The sequence below is a fragment of the Argopecten irradians genome, chromosome 10 (genome assembly GCF_041381155.1).
Source record: "Argopecten irradians isolate NY chromosome 10, Ai_NY, whole genome shotgun sequence".
Classification (NCBI taxonomy): domain Eukaryota; kingdom Metazoa; phylum Mollusca; class Bivalvia; order Pectinida; family Pectinidae; genus Argopecten; species Argopecten irradians.
In genome coordinates, this window is record NC_091143.1 from 7,968,678 (window position 1) to 7,994,346 (window position 25,669).

Below are 25,669 nucleotides of genomic sequence, written 5' to 3' on the forward strand. Positions count from 1 at the left end.
TCTTACCGCTATCCTACAAACGAAAAACAACATTAATGAACTCCAGACTGACTTTTTGGTGACAAAGGCTGAAGAAAGAAAAAGAAAACCACGACATTGTCAGAAGACCCTTGTAACGTGGTCATAACCAGGTGTTCTGAAAGACGTATTGTTTTCCACCGATTCGTCATCGAATTTCCGTATATATACATTTCTAGTTAAAATAAGGGTCATATCATACCACATGACATAGTCATAGAACTAGGCTAAACAGAACAGACATTTTTCTTCTTAGATAATCAAAGGATTCGCTTGGGGATTTGTACGTTTATCGGGGAAATATAGTGTTTCACGAGGAGATCGACAGTATTATTTCAGACTCTTTATTTCATTATTATTATTATTATTTTTTTTTTTTTTTTTTTTTTTTTTTTGAGATTTGTCGTTTCTTCTCATATCGGCCACTAGACATCTAGTAACTAACCACGCCGTACAATATAACACATTTAATCTTCAAAATTACTCTGCTCTAGGCGGAGGATATCTCATAACACCATGTACATTCATTCCTGAATTACATATCCTTAAGTTTTAATTTTTAAGATTAATATTTCGAATACATAGTATTTTCTTTTTTCAATCATTTTCTCGATGTCTGTTTGACTTTAACTTCCAAATTCATTTTAAAACAATAATATATCTATGATTATACATTTTGCATAATGTCCATTCTTGAGCTCTCCCAACAAATGACAATTACCAGAATATGCCATCGTCTACACTATAATTATTTAGATGTTAACAATTTAAGCTCAGTATATATATACAGTGCGTCATTATTCAGAGTTGGGTTCTATATGAAATGAGCACGAATTGTACGCATAGCCAATGCTACCTAACGGTCCTGTACGGTAAAGAGTTGCACACCTTCCCCATACAAGGACGTTATCTGTCCGACAATAACCCGGCCATCAAATCTACGTCCATCCCACGGTTTATGGAGCAGTCCACTGCATACAAAACCAACAAATTAGCTTGCCTTGATAATTCCACAGTTCACAGAATCGTCACAACAATTTAAAACTCATTCACCTGCGTTTTCCTTTCTCTTCCAATTTGTTTAATAGAAGTTTATGTGTAATATGTACAACCAACTTTGTACATTCTAAGGATATTCAGCTTCCTCGCAACCCAGCTTTAGTTTAGTTCTTCTGACATTTAAAGTATAACGATCGTGGACGATTTAATTGAAACCAATTGAAAACATTACAAAACCCTACAAAACAATATGTTACATACACAGCTAATAACTACAACAAAATGAGGAAAGGAAATTAATTGAAATGAATAAATAAAAATGAAAACGAAAAAAAAGAAGATCGTTATATTGAAAGATGACAATACTTTAAAAAAAGCCTTCATAACACGTGCAACAATTTGTTTCTCGCGTTTGTTTTCTTTTTAATTGCGACAGCCTACCTCCTGCGTTATTTAAATAGGGATATTAGTGAAGGTTTTTTTCTCTTTTAGTACTTTACACCAATTTTACCAATTCGGTCTTAATTGGTATATTTTTAAAATTATTTAATTCGAATGTCACCTAGGTACATTTCCTTAATCGACAATTACTGGTGTCATTAGTAGGGGGTAAATTACTACACTCGGGGCTGTAGAAGAGAAGCCAGATGGTAGGACAAATGGTTAGGTGCCTGTGAGGATAATCGGGTGGTTTAGTAGTTAAGCCACTTGTCTTTCATCTAGCAGGCCGGGGTTCGATCCCCGGCACGGACGTTACACGGTCACGAGCCATGGGTTTTCTCCAGGAATTCTTGTTTTCCAACTCTTCCAACTCTAGGACCCCTCGGGCGTTTACATCTGTACCATCGAAAGTGATTTACATAATGTTCAATCAAGGACGCGTCCAGTTTTAGTGGCCGGAATCAAAGTTCCATGCTTGAACGCAAGTGATAACAGGTACTTTACAAGAGTTGGTACTGAAAACGTACTGACTACAATCTCTTCGAAGTTCTTTCAACATATTCCATTCCGTATAGTTATCTGCCTTTCGTTAGACTTCATATAAAAATAGTACCATTTACAAGACCAATCTGCATTAACGTTGATGTACATGTAACCTATTGCAGGACCCTTCAAAATTGATAGTGTATCGTTTGTAAAGTGGAATTTTAAGGTATATCTGTATTACGCAAAACATATAAGCCCCTGTCACCCAAATACCAAGCAATGAAAATCAGAACTGTTTCCACGGTCTTTGTTATTATCGAGCATCTTCTAGTGATTGTTCTCATTTCCTTGTTTGACCATCGATTTTTCGAAAAAAAAATTACAAAACTACGAATACAGGGTTTTGTTTTTAACGTCCTGACAAGTGATAAGTGCATTTAACTACTTTTCAACTGCTATGAATATTTTGACGTTTTACCAATAATATCTTATCGTTAAGACTATACTAATGTCCTATCAACTTCTAAGAATATCTTGAAATCCTGTCTACTGCTAAAAATACAACAACTTTCTATCAACTGCTAAAATATCTTGGTGTCCAGAAATAAATGCAACAAATGTTAAGAAAATCTTGATGTCCCATCAACTGTTAAGAATATCTTAGTGTTAAGAATATATTGATATCTCCTCGACGGTTAAGAAAATCTTGATGTCCCATCAACTGTTAAGAATATCTTAGTGTTAAGAATATATTGATATCTCCTCGACGGTTAAGAATATCTTGATGTCCCATCTACTGCTAAGAATATCTTAATGTTCGATCATCTGTTAAGAATGTTCAAAGGCTGTTAAGAATATTTCAACGTCCTATCACCTGCTAAGAATATCTCATTGTCCTATTAACTGCTAAGAATATTTAACAGCCCATCTCAGGACTGTAAATGTTGCTGGTAAGTGATTGTGTGTTTGTTGGAAACCAAATATATATACACAATGTATATTACACGTGTGACGATACTGTTGAGTTAAAATAAAATATGTCATGTCATGTCATGGGTTTTTTAATTACAGTGTAATGTCACATTATCAACTTACCTTGCAAAGAAGTAACAACATCTAACCAGTCACAATTATACTTGGTAGCAGTTACATTCTCACCATTTTGTTTTATCAAGATGTTTCTTTGTTTTTCGAGAAAAAAACCATAAGAATAAGAATACTCAGAACGCTCGACTGGCGATGAATATCTTCCAGAGCCTCCTAAGTGTTACTCGTGCGATATAATCGCTGTCTATGTTGGTTTTGTCTATTATACACCTTGTATAATTAATTAGAAAATGTTATTGGGACTTTGTTTATTTCCATCTAAGTACTTAAACATTTGCAGGGTGATAACAGTACAATGCGTCAACATGTCCCGGAACATAGAATTACTTAAGTTGTTCCTTTTTGTGCTCACGCGATAGTGGGAATTAGCGAGAACTGGCTAATGTGCCTAATAAAAATGTCATTTTAAAGCTTACGCTAATCTAATCGTTAGGCTGGTGAGAAAATAACTTTGTCATAGTTGTAGTAATTTTTGTTTATTTGTTCACAGGAGTGACAACAAATTATCTTGTATGGTACGTGAATCTATATAGCACGTGATGGATATGCTTAAAAGAGTACGATGTATCTCCCCGACACGAATTATCATTCCAGTATAATTGTTGACACGAGTGTCCATTCCAGATAATTACTTACCGAAAAGCCATGCCGTGATATGCAGTAAACATACATGTCTCATGGCATACACATATGCATAAACACCTGAATCCAATACTCATATGATATACCGATATACCTATCAGAGCATAAATTAAAGCAATAAATGTATTAATGAAACTGTTCAGTATATGAAGCTCCCTATCCGCTAAACAGAAAGAAAAAAGAAACCTATATTCATCAAGTTATAGGTCAAAATTATTCAGAACAACGTGTCATTATTCAAGTATTTTCAAAAAAATTGATTTTGAATAAAAAATGGAAGTATCTTTCCTAAACAGATTACGTCACCAACATTTGATTCTAGGAACAGATATTACATTCATGCATTGTATGAAATACTGCCTTTGACGCAGTCTTATCTTTATTTGTATTACTTTACAAGGATACTGTCATTTTCTTGCAAGAGTAACTGTGTGGGAGTGTTGCTACCTTTGTGGGAAGGATTTCCACCTTTGTGGGAAGGATTTTCACCTTTGTGGGAAGGATTTCCACCTTTGTGGGAAGGATTTCCACCTTTGTGGGAAGGATTTCCACCTTTGTGGGAAGAATTTCCACCTTAGTGTGAAGGAGGATTTCCACCTTTGTGGGAAGGATTTTCACCTTTGTGAGAAGGATTTCCACCTTTGTGTTGAAGGATTGTTACCTTTGTGTCGAAAGTTTGCTACCTTTGTTTACAAGAATAGCTACTTTCTTTGAAGGATTGCTACCTTTGTTTACAAGAATAGCTACTTTCTTTGAAGGATTGCTACCTTTGTGCCGAAGGATTGCTACTGTTGTGTAGAAGGATTGCTACCTTTATTTTGCAAGGATTGTAACTTTTGTTTGTAAGGATTGTAACTTTTGTTTGTAAGGATTGCTATCGTTGTGTGGAAGGATTGCTACCTTTGTTTGGAAGGGGGACTGCAGTTGTGTGGAAGAATCGCTGCCTTTGTTTGCACGGATTGCTACCTTTAACTTATATTATAAATTAAGAGGTAAAATCTACTAGCGATTTCAATTAACCGTAGTTTTCCCCTGGCCTGGGTAGATTAGGTGACATTCTATCCTTAGTTTTATATTTACACTAAGCTAATAGACGTGGCCTCACATATTCCATGTCACACAGTCACCACACCAAAGGGAAGGTTTCTTCTAGCCCTAGTTAGTATGGTTGTCTGTTACGCTTGTCTCCACCTCCAAAGACAACTCGGGTTCATGTCTATACAGTACATATGTATTTATTTATATTTTGGCAAAGAATTATATAATTGATTCTATTTTACGTATAAGTCTTAGAAAAACGTCATTTGAGGACTTTCTGGTAAAGTGTACCACGTGACTTATCAATAACAAAGCAACAATTTTATCAGATTGTTATTGGACATGTGGCATTTTACGGTGTTCCATTTCTTCTGCGATATTTCACTTTGTCCCCTGTATCACACATTTGGGAAATTAGGTTATACAACAAACTGGCACTGAAATGTCAGCCACATATTGACAGAAATAAACACATTCAAATCAAATAAAATGGATGAAAAAATGTAGAAGACAAACATTTTGTAATAAAAATCAGCTTCCTAGACAGTGGAATCCAATTATTCCTTATTTCGTTTATATATTTCCTTTTCCCGATTGTGATTTTAAACGCTATTATCTACGCATGCGTTTTGGGAAATGTAGCAAAAAAGGCAGACTTATTGCGAATTATTGCGTTCATGAAACCGGTCTCATCTCAAATATATCAAAGTTTAGAATGACCTTGGTTGCTAGTCCGGTACATACACAATACTATAGAAGAACTTGTGCTGCATATTCTTAATCACACTGAAGCTCAGTCCCTCATCCTCCGTCTCATCTTCCTATTTCCCCTTCCTCCCCAAACATGTTTATCATTCAATCCACATGCGATTATCTAAATTCATATTTTAGTTTTCTTTCCCTTCCTAGGCCTCTATTCTTCCTCTCTATCTTCTTCCTCGTTATCATCCTCCGTGTCCTCCTTTACCACACAGATTCTACAGATGCTTATACATGTCCACTTCCTCTTACTTTAGCGTCTGTGCCTCTTACTGCTGTCGCTCGTCTATTTGCCTTGTCATTTCCCTTTACCAGTATCACACTACTGATGACAAGGATATCGATGCGCCTCATTCCCTTTTTGTCATCATCATCATCTACATCGTTGTCTTCGTCATTTCTCACGATATATACCTACATATATGGTCAAAGAGGTACTATCAACGGTTCCAAATAACACTGTATCTGTCTATGTCTATTTAATACAAATTATTTGAAATAGTGAAATGGGGCAATGAAGTAATTCCGACGGTGTGGTCAAAATTTTCTCGAATTTTCGAGGCGATATGCGCCTTTATCAAGACATAAAAAGAACAAATAATATTCCAATACTGGTATGTAATTTTATTTGTAATTTGGCAGATCGCCTCGAAAATTCGACAATATTTTGTCAACACTTTTGAATTACTTCTTTGTCCCATATATACATATCATACATATATTATATATTATAGTTTGACTGTGTATTAACTTGATAAAAAGTCCGCTACGAATCCTGCCCCATATATACATATCATACATATATTATATATTATAGTTTGACTGTGTATTAACTTGATAAAAAGTCCGCTACGAATCCTGCCCCATATATACATATCATACATATATTATATATTATAGTTTGACTGTGTATTAACTTGATAAAAAGTCCGCTACGAATCCTGCCCCATATATACATATCATACATATATTATATATTATAGTTTGACTGTGTATTAACTTGATAAAAAGTCCGCTACGAATCCTGCCCCATATATACATATTATACATATATTATATATTATAGTTTGACTGTGTATTAACTTGATAAAAAGTCCGCTACGAATCCTGATTGTAAAGTATGATTTGAAGTATGATGTGATATCATTGATCATTAACAGTTTTGGTAATATAACATGTATAACAGATTGATTTATTTATAAAAGGAAAAAAACATCAAACGGACAACAGCTCTTGAAATAATTGCCAATCAAAAAACATATAATTTTTAGAACGCCATTTTTGATTGGTAATACATGTAGGACCAGTATCGATATACTGCATGGCTAGGTTCTCTATCAAAGTAGACTTACTTAAATTGTTAATTAAAATACATGGCTACATGACAAAGCACTTTGTTATTGTTTTGCGCTACGCGTCATCATAAAAAAAATTGAAATATGTATATATTCATTTTTTTTCAACAGAAAGGTAGTGAATTTTCACAAGGGCGCCTAAAAATCCGAAATAACTAATCAAATGAAATAAATCAGGCAAACAAAACAAAATCGAGCGAAAAGGAACATTCTCCAAAAAATCGATAAAATTTGGTAATAATCAGGTAAGATACTATTTAGTCTTAAACTTTACAATAACTTCATCTCTCAGCTTCTACGCGTACGGTAGTCATATACTAAAATAATACTATATGAGATTAACATGCATTTGTAAATATTCATTGCTAACATGTTTCATTATTTAACGTGTAAATTACACGAAGAATATCTTCTTGAACTAAAATTGGTTGCCTCGGTCAAAGATATCATTCTCAGGCTCATTTAAAACAAGCAGCATTGGATTTACAACCTAATGTACACGTTTCGATGATTTGTTTAGATACTAATTATAACATTGCATTCGTCATTTAACTATAAATTTCCACGGAAGTAAAACAACACAACAAACAGTTCAGAAATTCTGCCGACATTTTGTATATTAAAATGTCAAATCTGATAAAGAGCGTCCCCAGTGATCGATCAATGGCGAGAATTTCCCAGACTGGGGCTTCAAAAGACAGACACTTAAACTCAATCGGAAGTCACGTGACACGAAACCTGTCATAAACATATCACCTCGGCAGACATAAGACACTCGCGGGTTATATCCGGTCGTCGTTTATATTCCCACCCAATCCCCACATCGGACATTCCTTTGACAACGAACGTAAACATATAAAGTTAGTAAATAAAAATAATTTATCGCTCGACTCGCATTCTGCCAGGGATGAAGTAACGAATTGTCCTTTTATTGTCTTACTAAAATCTGAAAGTGACAATGCATTGTTTTGCTATTTTGCTTGTTTTTAAATGCCAACAAAATTATTTATCATTTGTGGTATCGTCTGAGACTACAAAACATGAACATTTTAGTGATATATCCGCAACAGAAATAGGTATAAAACGTGCTTTTTCTCATTATGTATTGATTTGTTCCGAACTTTTATGTCTTTTTTTATTTCCCGCTTAGCAGAGATTTTGATATTGTAAAGCGACTGTTTAATGTCAAATTCAAATAAAAAAAAACTTGCGATAAAATTTCAATTCAAAACAAGTTTCGTAAAGATACGACTTGAATCAAGAAAATAATCATACGTTGTCATGAACAAAATTATAAATTGTACATTTCCGCGCGTTAGAAGTACTTTTTCTCTTGAATAAATCATACGTATTTTTAATTTTAGTGTATATTGGAGACTCGTGGTTATACTTTATTTACACATGCATTAATTTGCTTTTGTCGATTTCGTTTGCTGATAAGTGAGGAAAATTATGATTATTAGAGAATCAAGATATTCGTCACCATGACCCGTGTTTTACTTACAGGCAATAGTGTAGAGATACATGCTCTCTCGGGATCACAAGTTGATATGTTTGAACCTGTCAAACGGTCAGTTTGAACAAACAGTTTGGTCAACAATGTCCGAACTCCCAGCGGGTATCAACATTTTCGCCGTCGCAATATCCATCAAATTGACAAAACCCAGCGCGGCAAGCTTTAAGTCTTTCGTCGTCAATAGAGGCTTTGTCAACTCTCCACAGGTTCATGGAAACTGTGTGATGTGTTAATGGGTGTAATTACGACTTGTGGGACTTCCTGCTATTTTTGGTCAAAGAGGTGCAAATGGGATAAATATGTGTGCCAAGATTATCAACAGTTAAACTCACGGTGTGCCTTTTAGAAATATGTAATTTTGCTCGATGACTATGTAACGGTGGCAGAAGTTAGCGTTCAGATAATCAGGAAATAGCGACCTACTTATAGCGGGCAGGTGTTAATTCTAATTTGTCTCCCGCCTTGTTAACTGAGTTGTCATTAACGACAATCATGCTAATTTGTATAATTTATATGTATTTATATACAAATAGGTATATTAGTGATATAAATATATCAAGCCAGGTTTAGATTTAACTAAAATGTCACCTAAGTTTGGTATAGAATCATTACTGTTTCAGAGGTAGAACTATATATATGCTGGAGTTAAAATTCAAATGGAAAACGTAATATGACAACGATAAGCTTTCCTAGATACATGTATATAGATATACCTAATAAAACTAATACTGGTTCCAATCGAAAGTAATCGGAATTTTACCCTAAAAATATCTCATTGATTCTTGTGTTCATGCGAACCATCTTATATTAGTTTTAACTCATCGATATATTGTTCAAGTTTTAGTTCAAACAACTGAATGAATAAAACAAAACATTCTGTGTTTGTATTCATTTTGCTTGCTTATTGAGTCACCCCTCCCATAAGGTTATTACGTAAGGAAAATAGATTAAGTCAATATTATCTATATTATTTTTGATGTAATGGCCATAAAATCACTTTTTACCTGTCAGCGAAATGTCACTTCTGTTTGATTTAAACATATTTTTATTATGTCAAATTAATTTATACAGAGGGAATGAACACACGTTATTAAACTTATATTTATAAAATTACACTTTCCAAATACAATTTTACAAAATACAAAATGATTCTAACTGATTTTTTTAAAAAAGAGAAGTCAAAAAGAATGTTCATAAATTAAAACAAATTCAAACGGCATTTTTTCTTGAGAATAATCATATATCTCCCCGAGCCACAGGGACAAAATCTATGAAGATAAGTATTTGTTCTCAACAAAAATGTCAGCTAGACAAGTGATAACAAATCCTTAAATATATAGTCGTTGGCGAAACGGTCTATATTCTTTCCGTGTTTGCTTTTGCAGATTCTCTAAATAAAAACAATCTTTGAATCGACTTTATTATGGATAATATTATTTCCCTTTTCTATGTTAAAAACTATTTTTGTACAACCTAACTTGTTTCAAGCGCGCTGCTTCGTCACATTGTCACACTGGGTGTAATTGGTGATGCTGAATTAGCTAGTTACGTAGCAAGAAAGTTTTGTTTTTTTATTCTTTGATATATATTTTTAAATGACTGCGCGATTAAGCTATTGTTTTGCTTTGAATATCACCGTTAAACATTGTATTTAGCATCACGAAGTGTCAGTACTTAAATTGATATACAATTAAATATAATAATGTACACAACTTTCAGAGGCGCTGGCGTAACTCGGTGTGTACCAATTATACCCGGTGTGTCAGGTTATTTTCGCAACTTCGAAAAGTCACGTGGCGGTTAGTAGAGCGGGATCCAGTAGAGCTTTAGAGAAGAAGAAAGGTATCATTGCATAGACTAAATACGTATGTGGTACCAGATCTAAACTTCTTTATAAATTCACTTTATTTATTACGCCTCAATGCGTATTTAATGGTAACGTGACTTTGGAAAATGTCAAAAAATAACGTGGTACAGCGCGTCCGTCCGGTGTCACCATTTCCTGTACCATGCGCCATGCACTTGTGTTGTAAACAGAACTTACACAGAGAATACATCAGTTATCGTATTGGGATCGAGGACCACAAACGTTGTCCACTGAATAATACAACAATGACCTTCATTCAAGGTCACAGTGGTCGAAGAAGCAAACAATTAATTAGCAAGTACTTTCAATGAATAACTTCTTACATATGAGACTTTATCATTGGGTTCGTAACATGCATATGGTAGACTAAAGAACTGTCAATTTAGTTAATTCAAATAATCCAAGGTCATTAAAATGGGTTAAATACAATGAAAAAAACTAATATGTTAGGCCAGTAGCATACTAAGGTCTAACAAGTTTGTTCAAATAGGTGATCATGATCGATGTTGACCTTCATTCTTGGTAGTACAGTTTAAAAAATGGTACATGTATATATCATAATGCCTTCCATAAGTTACTTCTTACTAACAAACACCTGCACTTAGACATAAAATATTGGATAGGTTAGGGTCCCCATATCATCTATAGCACAGAAAATGAGAAGGTTCCCACTTTTTTCTGAGACTTCATTCCAATTGTACTGAGCTAAGGGACCCCATCCATTTCATCTGAGGAGGACCCCATTTCTGGAAAACCCAGCGCAAACCCTTTTTGATGAATAATCTTAACATCAGTCAAGGTCACAGTGGCTATATATATATATATATATACATAGGTCCAGGAATTTGAATTGAAATTTCTTTAAAAGATGCTCCACAGCCAATATAGAATAAATGATATTCATCAATTGAACAATAATTGGTGTTAGTTGTGTAAATATATGTCTAATTAACACATAAAATAATATCAAATAATTTATTTTGCTTTCGGTGCAAGCGCAATCAGTACTTCATTCCATATAGAATATAATGCCACAGAATTTTTTTGGGATGCAATTAATTATTTTTCATATTTTAACTTGAATTAAAATTAGAAGCTCTAACTATTCAATGGTGGTAATGGTGTAAAGTAAATAACTTTTCTAACTGAAGAAAAACACTAAATCATCTGCTCCTGTTTTTGATCGGGGAAAAATACCATTTGTTGGCGATGGAGCATCTTTAATATCTGGTAATAACTTTTAAATCTTATAAATCAATTGACCATTGCTACTTTGTACAGATCAGAAAACACATGAGAGCCAAAAGAAATTTGGGTTACTCAATGTGCATTGGTATCTTTCCTGTACTTTGATTAAGCACAGGTCAACATTTACCTTTTGGTCCCTCTTTTGCTTGACTCTATTAGGCCAAAAAAAATTATGTTTGTTTAGGGTTATACCTGACCTACCATAATTTTTTACCCCCGACCCTATTTTTTTGCCACTTTTCTACGAAAAAAAATTAAAAAGTCAGGATTTCGATCTCAGACTCCAGTTCCGGCCATCATTATAGAGTGAAAGAAAATCCTCCTGACCAACCGACCCTATTTTTTACCAAAGTTACCCGAAACAGACAAAAAAATTTTTAGCCTTATTAAGCTTCTTAGATTGCAAATTTCTATTTGTGATTGGACTTTTATTTTATGATTTGTTTCGTTTTCGTCTAATTAACTTCAATTTTTTCAATATTTATTAATGATTTAGTTTTATTTGGTTAGTTTAACATTAACAGCCAGGGTCAATAAGTCATTTAAGGATGTGTCAGGTTCAGATTGTGGAGGAAATTTAAGCCATAGTGTCCAGAGAAAAAACACAGACCAGCGGTCAGTATCTGATGTCCCAAGAGACCCTAGAACCCTTACCTAGGCTTGCACATGTAAAAAGCCTCTTGCTATGCCCCTGACATGTCATAAAATAAAACGTAACAATGTATGAGAACCTAAGAATACTGTTTATGTTGTAATATAAGTTATGCATTAATTCTTTGAGCAGGTTATATTTGGAAACTAACCATCTATCAGGCTGGCGGATTTAAAGGAGAGGAGGCGGCCCGGACCAGGGGAGTCTGGTGAGGGTGGGGTGGAGGAAGAGGAATATACCGTGGAGAAAATCTTAGATGTTAGAGTGAAGTCTGGCAAGAGGGAGTATCTCCTTAAATGGGTAGGATATCCAGAGTAAGTCATCCTTAAGTATCTCCTCTCTACAGTAAATTGTCTTTACATTCTTTGTAATATTTATTTCTCCTTTAAATGGACAGGGTATCCCGAGACAGTTATCTTAATTCTTTAGGCTTTCCATAAGGAAAAATACTCCAATAAAAGATGCTCCACCGCTGATAAATTATTTAATTATTATTTTTAGCAAACAATCATCAGATGATGGCCTAGCCTATTCAAATTGCCTTTCATCCATGAACCGCCGTCTGTTCGTCCCTTAACAATTCTTGTTACCACTAGGTATATCTCAGAAAGATATGAAGGGATCTTTTTCAAATTAGATATGATATGTAGGCTCCCCTAGGGCCCTAGTTGTCCATATTGCATTTTGGAACCGAATCAGGCAGCCATCTTGGATTTTGATAGTTAAAGTTTTTTACCACTATTTATGAGAAAGTACAGAAGAGATCTTTCTTAAATTTCATATGCATAAAATCTGGTAACAAGATGGCTGACCAGCTGCCATCTTGGATTTTGGTAGTTCAAGTTTGTTACCGCTATTTCTTAGAAAGTACTTAAGGGGTCTTTCTCAAATTTCATATGTAGGTTCACTTAATTAGGGACCAATAGTTGTGCATATTGCAATTTGGAACCAATTGGTCGACAAGATGGCCAACTGGCCGCGATCTTGGATTTTGATAGTTAAGATAGATCTATAATGTTAATTAAGACATATGTATATATACACAATTGAACACCAAATTATTGTTCAAAAATCATTGGTATTGATTAGGGCTGAAACGATTAGTAATTTTTGTATTCGATTATTCGGTCACATGTAATCGATTACTAATCGATTAATCGTTTGAATTGAAGGCAACTATATTGTTTCACTACTGACTACTGAAAACATCCGCCATGTTTTGTTATCAACTAATAATAACACCTACCGTATAATATGACAGAGGACATGCCTTATATAATATAAGCCTACCAACAAATAAGAATAGATTTATTGACAAAACAAACGTATTTTATCCCAAACAAGCTCTGAATTCCGTTCCTGTATTGTCTTCCGTAACATCGTTTAAATCAAGTCTGCTAACCCGCTGTTTTGACGTGACCTTCACACGTACGACTAATCAACCAAATCTTGATCGCCACGGAGCGACATGACCAAATTTTCGTCAATGAACTTTTTTTATTTCCGTGATCAAAAAAATAAAATAAATCAACAACTCTTATATTCAATTAGAATATGAACAAAAACATTCTTTTTATATGATAAACACATGCAATAGTAAAATTTAAATGTTCAAGATTACTGCTCCTTCCGCTCCCGAGCGTCCCGGCGGCGTTTAGGCCTCCGTGACGTAAGAACATGGAGTCGATCGCTAGTGAAAATTGGCGAACAGCGTGTTGCAAGCTTTCTCATGACATCCACTTTTTCATTGATTAATGACTTAAACTTCCACAGAGACGTAATTTAACAAGCATTTCTCACATCATATATGCTTTGTTGAGTTCAAAACATGTACATAAAGAGATGAAACTCCAGTCGGAATGGCTTACTCAGAAATCCATGATCTGTCAACGTGTTTAGTCAGCTTACAATGCACTGGCTATGCATGTTACGATTAACGATTAATAAAATCTTTAATCGATTATCAGCAATTAGCTTCATTAATCTAATCGCCTCCGATTATTCGACTAATCGTTTCAGCCCTATTATTGTTAAAATCATTGGTATTGCGTTGGAGCATGTTTAAGTCTTTGCAGCTCCTTAAATTGGTAGTTAGTAGCCTCAAGCTCAATTTATACAGGCATTAAAATTCCTGTGAAGGTGGGGAAATATTTTCAAGGACAAAGCTATACATGCATGTAGTCAAACTTGTCTATATCGAACTCCCAAGGTACAATATACACTAGGGATGTCACGGTTCATGTTTTTTCAGCTCGGTTCGGTTTCAACTTTTTTTGATCGGTTTTCGGTTTTTTCGGTTCGGTTCAGGCAAATCTCAATTACACTTTTTAAGTCTATTTTCTATCAAAAGCAAGTTCTGCTTTAGATTTAAAGATGGTATATCACTTAAACAAATGGGTTTTTTTTTTTCTTTATCAAGATTTCACTTCTAATTAAAAACATATAATTTATTGCGCCCTGAAAAATAATCCACAGCACTATATCCTATATACATTGAAGTTCTAAAAGTGCATGCAGCAAAGAAATTCATTAATTATTCTATATCATTTTGTGTCTTAATTAGACATATAACACGATTAAATACCAATTTTTGTTCAAATATTGAGTATCATTTATGATCTCTCAGCAGTGGAACATCTTTAAAAAACATAATTGAACATTTTCTTATCTTTTTAACTCTTTCAGTACTATTGACACATTAATCAGTCACAGAGAGATATATGTCCTCGTATCCTTTATGATACATTATTTCGTCACTAAAACTTTTCTCGTATCCTTCATGACGCATTATTATGTGATGATTGACATGTGAAAATCGTAAGTTTTACCGCAAATCAATACATCGGTATTATCCCAGAAAAAGTGTTTTTAAAAAGTATTATGCATTTGAATTATAATAGAGATAAACATTATTACGTACCAGGTGCATGTTCAATCGTAAAATGGTTTAATTCACGGAATATTGGCCGACGGAAACGCGATTGTTTACAATCGGCAACACAATGGCGGCTTGATTTAGCTGCCGATATTCTGCGGGATTAATGTTATCGGAAAAATACATAATAAAAATTATCAATTATAAAATATCAAACATTTAGTGAAATATATCATTTAGATATTATGTATGTGAAAAATCATGTCCGCAGACAGCAAAAAACGATCTTCTGAATGACTGAACTTGCACACGTGTTACACATATATGTCGGTCAACAGGTGTATTTCTCGGGATTCTGACAAACAACTTCGCAGTATTTTCAATGAAATAATCTGCAATACAGTTTATAAACGTAAATTACAGGTATTATAGGACAGTTATTTTTTTAATGAACCGAACCGAAACTTAGAATTATCGTACCGAACCGAACCGTACGGTTGAATTTTTCGGTTAACCGTATTTTCGGTTAACCGTGACACTCCTAATATAATACATGTAATCAACCTGTATATATGTGAACACCCAAGGGACAATATACATGCATGTAGTCAAACCTGTCTATATCGAACTCCCAAGGTACAATATACATGCATGTGGTCAAACCTGTCTTTATTGAACACCCAAGGTACAATATACATGCATGTAGTCAAACCTGTCTATATCGAACTCCCAAGGTACAATATACATGCATGTGGTCAAACCTGTCTTTATTGAACACCCAAGGTACAAAGCTATACATGCATGTAGTCAAACTTGTCTATATCGAACTCCCAAGGTACAATATACATGTATGTAGTCAACCTGTCTATATCGAACACCCAAGGGACAATATACATGCATGTAGTCAAACCTGTCTATATCGAACTCCCAAGGTACAATATACATGCATGTGGTCAAACCTGTCTATATCGAACTCCCAAGGTACAATATACATGTATGTAGTCAACCTGTCTATATCGAACACCCAAGGGACAATATACATGCATGTAGTCAAACCTGTCTATATCGAACTCCCAAGGGACAATATACATGCATGTAGTCAAACCTGTCTATATCGAACTCCCAAGGTACAATATACATGCATGTGGTCAAACCTGTCTTTATTGAACACCCAAGGTACAATATACATGCATGTTGTCAAACCTGTCTATATTGAACTCCCAAGGGAAAATATACATGTATGTAGTCAACCTGTCTATATCGAACACCCAAGGGACAATATACATGCATGTAGTCAAACCTGTCTATATCGAACTCCCAAGGTACAATATACATGCATGTGGTCAAACCTGTCTTTATTGAACACCCAAGGTACAATATACATGCATGTTGTCAAACCTGTCTATATTGAACTCCCAAGGGAAAATACACATGCATGTGCAGTCAAAAGACCAAGGAAAATTGTATCCAAGTGGTCTTGATACTTCGACCAAATTGATGAAATTGACCATTTTGGAACGCTAAAATGTTGTCTTATAAGCAGATGGTCTTTAAACAGAGGTGGCCGCACAGGCAGGTTTGAGTTCAATGATATTTAAGATGCATACAAATTTATATTGTAATGAAAAGTACTGTGTGAAAAGTGAGGAAATGATTAGATTAGTTACATTACCTATCTATCCTAAAATAATTCTAAGCTAAAATCTGCTCATCTAGGAATTTAACTTCCTATTTATATATATGACAGTACAAACGTCAATCTTACAATCGATCAAATTTCTTTGTACAGTTCAGAAAACACTTGGGAGCCTGAGGAAAATCTTGACTGTCCAGATATTATAGCCGCTTATGAGGATAAAAGGAAAAAGAGAGAACAAGAACGGAAGAGAAAATCAGCTTATGGAGTAGACGACAGCTCAGCAAAGAAAAAGAAGAAAATAGCAACAGAAGTAAAATCAACTGTAAGAATCATACAGACAATTTCATCTCTTTTTTTTGTATTAACCAAATCTACACAGGCACAACTTTATATTTTCAACAAAACTACAGGATGTCTGATACCAAAAGTCTGTAGAAATGTAGAGGATTTCTTGAAATTCAATTTTACTTTCGCATCTCCCATTCTAATGAAGGAACAAGCATTGGCGGTATAGATCTCTTAGTAATTCCATGCCTTGGTGAAACATATGTAAATTCTGAGAAATCAAAAGCTTGGGGTGTAGTTATATAAAATCTCAAATATATTATGTAAAATGTTTGAAACAGTTGTTCAGTGTAAATAGGAAATGATCAGTTAACTTCATTATTGTCAAGTTGTTTGGATTGTACGAAGCATAATAGTATTTAATTTGGGGGGTATTAAAGAGAAGACAAATTACAAAACCAATTAAGTTCTAAAACAATGTATTGTTGTAAATGTTTTGGTGAAGTCAGATTTTAATTCGATCAAATTGTTTTTGAGCTGGTTAACTCATTTTCAATAGTCGTCTATACTACTGCTAATTCTGGGGAAAATACATATAGCGCAATCAATTTCTGGTGCAAAAAACACTAAAGTATATAATTACCCGGTGATCAGGTGGTGTAGTGATGAAGCTGCTTGCCTTTCACCTAGCCTGCCGGGGTTCGATTCCCGGCATGGATGTGATAAGGTTAGGATCACCTGCCCAATCACGTAGGTCTTCTTCGTTCACTCCAGTTTCCTCCCACACTAAAACCCCTTACACGCTTATATCCAGGTCATCGAGAGTGATTTACATAAGTTGTATAACTTGTTTCACAATCAATGTAAAATAAATAAATTTTATATTAATATGTATAATGTTGATATTGAGACCATTTCTTGCATACATTCAAATCAACAACCTGTAGGTACTGATAACACTAAACCACAAAATTATCATAATATATCATATTTTCTTGTGAAAATTGGTGCTATGATTTTTACTTTTCTTGATAATTGCAAGTTCAAAGCTAAAAAAAAGAACAAGTTTACATGTAACCAGTGAGCTTTAAAATCAAAGAAGTTCTGCTACCTGATTTAGTAACCTACATTGTCGATAAGTCATTGTTTTAAATGTACTTAATTATGTACAGGAGGATGACAACAGGCCCCGAGGATTTGACCGCGGACTCCAGCCAGATCGTGTCATTGGTGCAACAGACAGCTCAGGGGAACTAACATTTCTCATGAAATGGTAAAAAAATTTACTGCGGGAAACGCTTAAAACATTTAAACACTTCTAGATGTGTTGGTCTTACTAGAAATAACAATGAAAGTGTCAAAATCTGCTGAAAAATTTAAAGATTGTAAACTCAATAATAGTGTATAAAGTTATCAGTGTAATTTGAGAAAATCAAATGTTGTTGGTTATTTTTGCAGATATGATAATTTCGCAGTTTTAGCTAGTCATTGATGTGATCTTGAAAATTTGATCTGCGAAGTATTGAGAAATGGTTGAATTGTATATTCTTTATTTGCATATTACAGAGCTATTTGCCCTTGTGGGTAGGTATTGATTGTGATGTCATGTGTTGGGAGCATAAAACCATTCTTTTCAGAGAAAATGACGTCACAATGGATACCTACCTGCAAGGGAGGTAACTCTGTAGTTATGAATTGAAATCACAGAAATGATTGCCCTAATACTGTTATTGATTCGTTAAATATCTGTATCTACATAGCATTAATTAGCATAAATGATGAATTGTATCAAATTGATGTATTATTGTATTATGTTTAAATTGTGTCTTTTGAACTCCTGATTTATTCCTTAATTGTGTAAAGGTTTTAAATGTTGTATAATAACTTTTTTTTTCTGTTGTAGGAAAGACAGTGATGAGGCTGACTTAGTACCTGCCAGACAGGCAAATGTTAAATGTCCGCAAATTGTTATAGCATTTTATGAGGAGAGACTCACCTGGCACTCGCACACAGATATTGAGGAGGAAAAGGGTCTCTAGCTATAAGCTTAGGGGTGGGCAGTTTGTAGGATAGGCAGGGGGCAGAAAGTGTTGGTATATAGCCTGATGTAGGATAGGCAGGGGACAGAAAGTGTTGGTATAGCCTGGTGTAGGATTGGCATGGTGCAGAGAGTGTTGGTATATCCGAGTGTAGGATAGGCAGGGGACAGAAAGTGTTGGTATAGCCTGGTGTAGGATTGGCATGGTGCAGAGAGTGTTGGTATATCCGAGTGTAGGATTGGCATGGTGCAGAAAGTGTTGGTATAGCCTAGTATTGGATTGGCATGGTGCAGAAAGTGTTGGTATAGCCTAGTGTTGGATTTGCATGGGACAGAAATAGTTGGTATAGCCTGATGTATGATAGGCAGGAACAGAAAGAGTTAGTAATAGCCTAGCTTAGTTGGAGTTTTTGTGATTAATAATCATATAAATTTCATAATCGGTTGATGTGCCAAATGTACATTAATGTTAAGAATGAAAGGCTGGGTGTCTTTTTCCTAAGGAAAATATGTTTTGTCTGTGTCTTGTACTATATTGGTTCGCTTACTTGATGAAACAGGAAAGACAATGAAGAGGCAAACTTATTAGATATCTAAGTTAGTTTCTCGTTGAAAGTTTGATGTCTTTCTCAAAAAATTGTTCCATCCATCTTGTTGTTTAGTATTCTAAGATTTATGTAACATTCCATGCTGCATTATTTTATAATTTTTGTGTTCTTATGTAGATCAGTCCACATGTATATAGTATATTGATCATTGGTAGATAAATGTTGATGGAACCTACAATAGATACTTTGACTGCCGCCATTGCTCTTCTACCCTGCTATTGCTATTCTGTATTTGCATATTACAGCAGAGTTATCTTTCCTTGCGGGTAGGTATTGATGGTGACAACATCTGTTTGCGAGCATATCGTTAGACCTTTCAGAGAAAATGACACGAGTTTCATTCACAAAATAAAATAATGAGATCACAATGCGATACAAACTCGCAAGGGAGGTAACTCTGTAATAAGCGAAGACAGAATTCTCATGTATGAACCAATAAAGCCATACAGTTGTGGTCATGTATGAACCAATAAAGCCATACAGTTGTGGTCCTATTGGATAAACAGCTTGTTTTTAGTTGGAGGAGAGAACATGACAATTAATTTCTTTATTTAATGTTCTGCAGAGATGTACATGTATTGACATTAACATTTTGTTTGATGCATAGGTAATGTGTCTGCTTCAATTGTGACTTTTTTCAGAAATAGTTGATTAAATATTCAGGCTAAAACCATGACTGAATTATCTGATAATTAATGTGAGAAGTATTTGATTGTAACAAATATCAAATGTAAGCGAGATTTTGATATGAACTTTTCATAACTTTTCCAATACATTATGCTTGTTCAGTTTTACTTGTGTTATTTTGTCTTTCCTTTCCCTTTTTGATGAGATCATTTTGTTTTTTATTCTTGCCTTTATATAAGAAAAGAAAGAAGAAAAAACCAATACTCATACAGTTATTTTTTTAAATTGCTGGATTTTGATAATTTCAGGCGACCCAATGGCCTCATAAGTTAAGTTATGTAACAACATTGCTATATTTTATAAAACTGTTAAATTACAAGGAACCTGAATTGAATTGACAAAATTCCAGAGGCGAGCTTTGCTGTTCTCAAAAAGCTCTGGTTTTCCAATTCGATTGACAACTATTGTGAATTATAAAGATATGTTATCCAAACCTATCATTTACCTTGGACATCCTTGGTTAGATAATTGTTAAAATTTTGTGGATTTGAAATATAAGCAGCATTTTTTGTTCTGGTCAAAATACAATTTTGGGTCAATTAATAGTTTGTCCCCCTAACCCTCCAACTACAGCTAGGCTTTTGGTATAAGGTCATGACATACCATCTTCATATTGTACAAGCTTGCTTTTTGAATGAATTCTATTGTACATATGTAGTACAATCTTGGACTAAAATTCTGATATATATTACTAGATATTTAAAGCACTAAATTCCTGTCAAAAATGTTGAAATATGTTAGCAGTTTATCCATGTAATTTTATATTACCCAACTCACCAAGTATGTTATATCCAAATGTGAACCGAAGTTATGATGGACCGACAGTTACAGAAACCTATAGAGCCGCATTGGTCTTGTCCTGACCCAATTATGTATTGTAATTATATATATATGGTAACGTTTATTCACTAGATAACTAAAATACCTTATTCTGGAAATACCTTTATCCTCAAATAACACACAGTAGGCTATATTTGTAGATACAAATGTACATAATGTATGTGGCTTTTGTGATAATTAGATACTAGCCAAAGGTATATAGTTATATTGTAATGGGTTGAGAGTTTCAGTAATTGTATTTAAGGTAAACTGACCATGTTCAGGGAACATACAATGATAAATACCAAATGTGGTCAAGGATTATAAACAGAGCTATATGTAGTAATATTTGTTTTTAACGGCATGTGATGAACACCTGCTAATGGGGGAAATTGGTATATTTGTAATAAATACAGTTTGTTTGTATTCACATCGTACAGGTATGATAATTGTTGGGTAATTAACAGGTATACCTCTACCCCTCGAGCTCCCCTTCCACAACCCACACCCCTTAAAACAGGGTTCAAGTAGTCAAGATAAGGCAATTAAAGACACGACATTTAATATTTGTACAAACCTTTTTGAATGCTAGTTAGTTCCATTATAGTCCAAAAATTAACATTTGTTCACGATGAACTCTATCTCAGACCACCTAATTTAAATAAGTATGAAAGTTGGTATTTGAATGGACCCCCTCCTGTGAGGGTAACTTATTGTATCATTTCCCTCTTATAAGTAATAAAAATCTTTTCTTTTTTTTCTAAAAAAAAAAAAAAAAAAAAATAACAAGTATACCTAGTAATCACACACATTAGTCACGGGGGAGAATAAGAACTTGCATACTGGCAAAATTTAAAAAAAAGATAAATGGAAAAGATTTTATAAGAAAAAACATGTTTGAAAAGATGTTTGCATCGTTATACTTTATTCTAAACATATCCTAAACATATATCGTTATACTGTATCCTAAACATGTATCGTTATACTGTATCCTAAACATGATCGTTATACTGTATCCTAAACATGATCGTTATACTGTATCCTAAACATATATCGTTATACTGTATCCTAAACATGATCGTTATACTGTATCCTAAACATGTATCGTTATACTGTATCCTAAACATGATCGTTATACTGTATCCTAAACATGTATCGTTATACTGTATCCTAAACATGTATCGTTATACTGTATCCTAAACATGTATCGTATATCGTTATACTGTATCCTAAACATGTATCGTTATACTGTATCCTAAACATGTATCGTTATACTGTATCCTAAACATGATCGTTATACTGTATCCTAAACATGATCGTTATACTGTATCCTAAACATGTATCGTTATACTGTATCCTAAACATGATCGTTATACTGTATCCTAAACATGATCGTTATACTGTATCCTAAACATGATCGTTATACTGTATCCTAAACATGATCGTTATACTGTATCCTAAACATGATCGTTATACTGTATCCTAAACATGATCGTTATACTGTATCCTAAACATGATCGTTATACTGTATCCTTATATCTAAACATGTATCGTTAAACTGTATCCTAAACATGATCGTTATACTGTATCATAAACATGATCGATATGCTGTATCATAAACATGATCGATATACTGTATCATAAACATCATTGTTATACTGTATCCTAAACATGTATCGTATAACTGTATCCTAAACATGTATCTATATGTATACTGTATCTAAACAATATCGTTATACTGTATCCTAAAACATTCGTTATACTGTATCCTAAACATGATCGTTATACTGTATCCTAAACATGTATCGTTATACTGTATCCTAAACATGTATCGTTATACTGTATCCTAAACATATATCGTTATACTGTATCCTAAACATGATCGTTATACTGTATCCTAAACATGATCGTTATACTGTATCCTAAACATGATCGTTATACTGTATCCTAAACATGATCGTTATACTGTATCCTAAACATGTATCGTTATACTGTATCCTAAACATGATCTATACTTATCCTAAACATGATGTTATACTATCCTAAACATGTATCGTTATACTGTATCCTAAACATGATCGTTATACTGTATCCTAAACATGATCGTTATACTGTATCCTAAACATGATCGTTATACTGTATCCTAAACATGTATCGTTATACTGTATCCTAAACATGTATCGTTATACTGTATCCTAAACATGATCGTTATACTGTATCCTAAACATGTATCGTTATACTGTATCCTAAACATGTATCGTTATACTGTATCCTAAACATGTATCGTTATACTGTATCCTAAACATGTATCGTTATACTGTATCCTAAACATGATCGTTATACTGTATCCTAAACATGTATCGTTATACTGTATCCTAAACATGTATCGTTATACTGTATCCTAAACATGTATCGTTATACTGTATCCTAAACATGATCGTTATACTGTATCCTAAACATGTATCGTTATACTGTATCCTAAACATGTATCGTTATACTGTATCCTAAACATATATCGTTATACTGTATCCTAAACATATATCGTTATACTGTATCCTAAACATGTATCGTTATACTGTATCCTAAACATGTATCGTTATACTGTATCCTAAACATGATCGTTATACTGTATCCTAAACATGATCTATTATACTGTATCCTAAACATGATCGTTATACTGTATCCTAAACATGTATCGTTATACTGTATCCTAAACATGTATCGTTATACTGTATCCTAAACATGTATCGTTATACTGTATCCTAAACATGATCGTTATACTGTATCCTAAACATGATCGTTATACTGTATCCTAAACATATATCGTTATACTGTATCCTAAACATATATCGTTATACTGTATCCTAAACATGTATCGTTATACTGTATCCTAAACATGATCGTTATACTGTATCCTAAACATGATCGTTATACTGTATCCTAAACATGATCGTTATACTGTATCCTAAACATGTATCGTTATACTGTATCCTAAACATGTATCGTTATACTGTATCCTAAACATGATCGTTATACTGTATCCTAAACATGATCGTTATACTGTATCCTAAACATGTATCGTTATACTGTATCCTAAACATGATCGTTATACTGTATCCTAAACATGTATCGTTATACTGTATCCTAAACATGATCGTTATACTGTATCCTAAACATGATCGTTATACTGTATCCTAAACATATATCGTTATACTGTATCCTAAACATGATCGTTATACTGTATCCTAAACATGTATCCTTATACTGTATCCTAAACATGATCGTTATACTGTATCCTAAACATGTATCGTTATACTGTATCCTAAACATGTATCGTTATACTGTATCCTAAACATGATCGTTATACTGTATCCTAAACATGTATCGTTATACTGTATCCTAAACATGATCGTTATACTGTATCCTAAACATGTATACTGTATCCTAAACATGATCGTTATACTGTATCCTAAACATGATCGTTATACTGTATCCTAAACATATATCGTTATACTGTATCCTAAACATGATCGTTATACTGTATCCTAAACATGATCGTTATACTGTATCCTAAACATGTATCGTTATACTGTATCCTAAACATGATCGTTATACTGTATCCTAAACATGTATCGTTATACTGTATCCTAAACATGATCGTTATACTGTATCCTAAACATGATCGTTATACTGTATCCTAAACATGATCGTTATACTGTATCCTAAACATGATCGTTATACTGTATCCTAAACATCATCGTTATACTGTATCCTAAACATGTATCGTTATACTGTATCCTAAACATGATCGTTATACTGTATCCTAAACATGTATCGTTATACTGTATCCTAAACATGATCGTTATACTGTATCCTAAACATGATCGTTATACTGTATCCTAAACATGATCGTTATACTGTATCCTAAACATGATCGTTATACTGTATCCTAAACATGATCGTTATACTGTATCCTAAACATGATCGTTATACTGTATCCTAAACATGATCGTTATACTGTATCCTAAACATGATCGTTATATACTGTATCCTAAACATGATCGTTATACTGTATCTAAACATGATCGTTATACTGTATCCTAAACATGTATCATTATACTGTATCCTAAACATGTATCGTTATACTGTATCCTAAACATGTATCATTATACTGTATCCTAAACATGATCGTTATACTGTATCCTAAACATCATTGTTATACTGTATCCTAAACATGATCGTTATACTGTATCCTAAACATGATCGTTATACTGTATCCTAAACATCATTGTTATACTGTTATATCGTTGTATCCTAAACATGATCGTTATACTGTATCCTAAACATATATCGTTATACTGTATCCTAAACATGATCGTTATACTGTATCCTTAACATGATCGTTATACTGTATCCTAAACATGTATCGTTATACTGTATCCTAAACATGTATCGTTAAATGTATCCTAAACATGATCGTTATACTGTATCCTAAACATGATCGTTATACTGTATCCTAAACATGATCGTTATACTGTATCTTAAACATGTATCGTTATACTGTATCCTAAACATGATCGTTTTACTGTA

At 33.7% G+C, this 25,669-nt stretch overlaps 1 protein-coding gene across 1 annotated transcript; it reads left to right on the forward strand.

The window, feature by feature from the left end:
• Positions 1-12,278: 12,278 nt before the first annotated feature.
• Positions 12,279-20,026, forward strand: LOC138334067 (chromobox protein homolog 1-like; the record flags this gene model as incomplete). The annotated part of the gene is made up of 4 exons (XM_069282782.1): positions 12,279-12,442; positions 16,793-16,964; positions 18,100-18,200; positions 18,831-20,026. Coding segments are annotated over 4 exons (573 nt in total), but the record flags the coding sequence as incomplete, so codon positions are not given.
• Between the last annotated feature and the right edge of the window lie 5,643 nt (positions 20,027-25,669).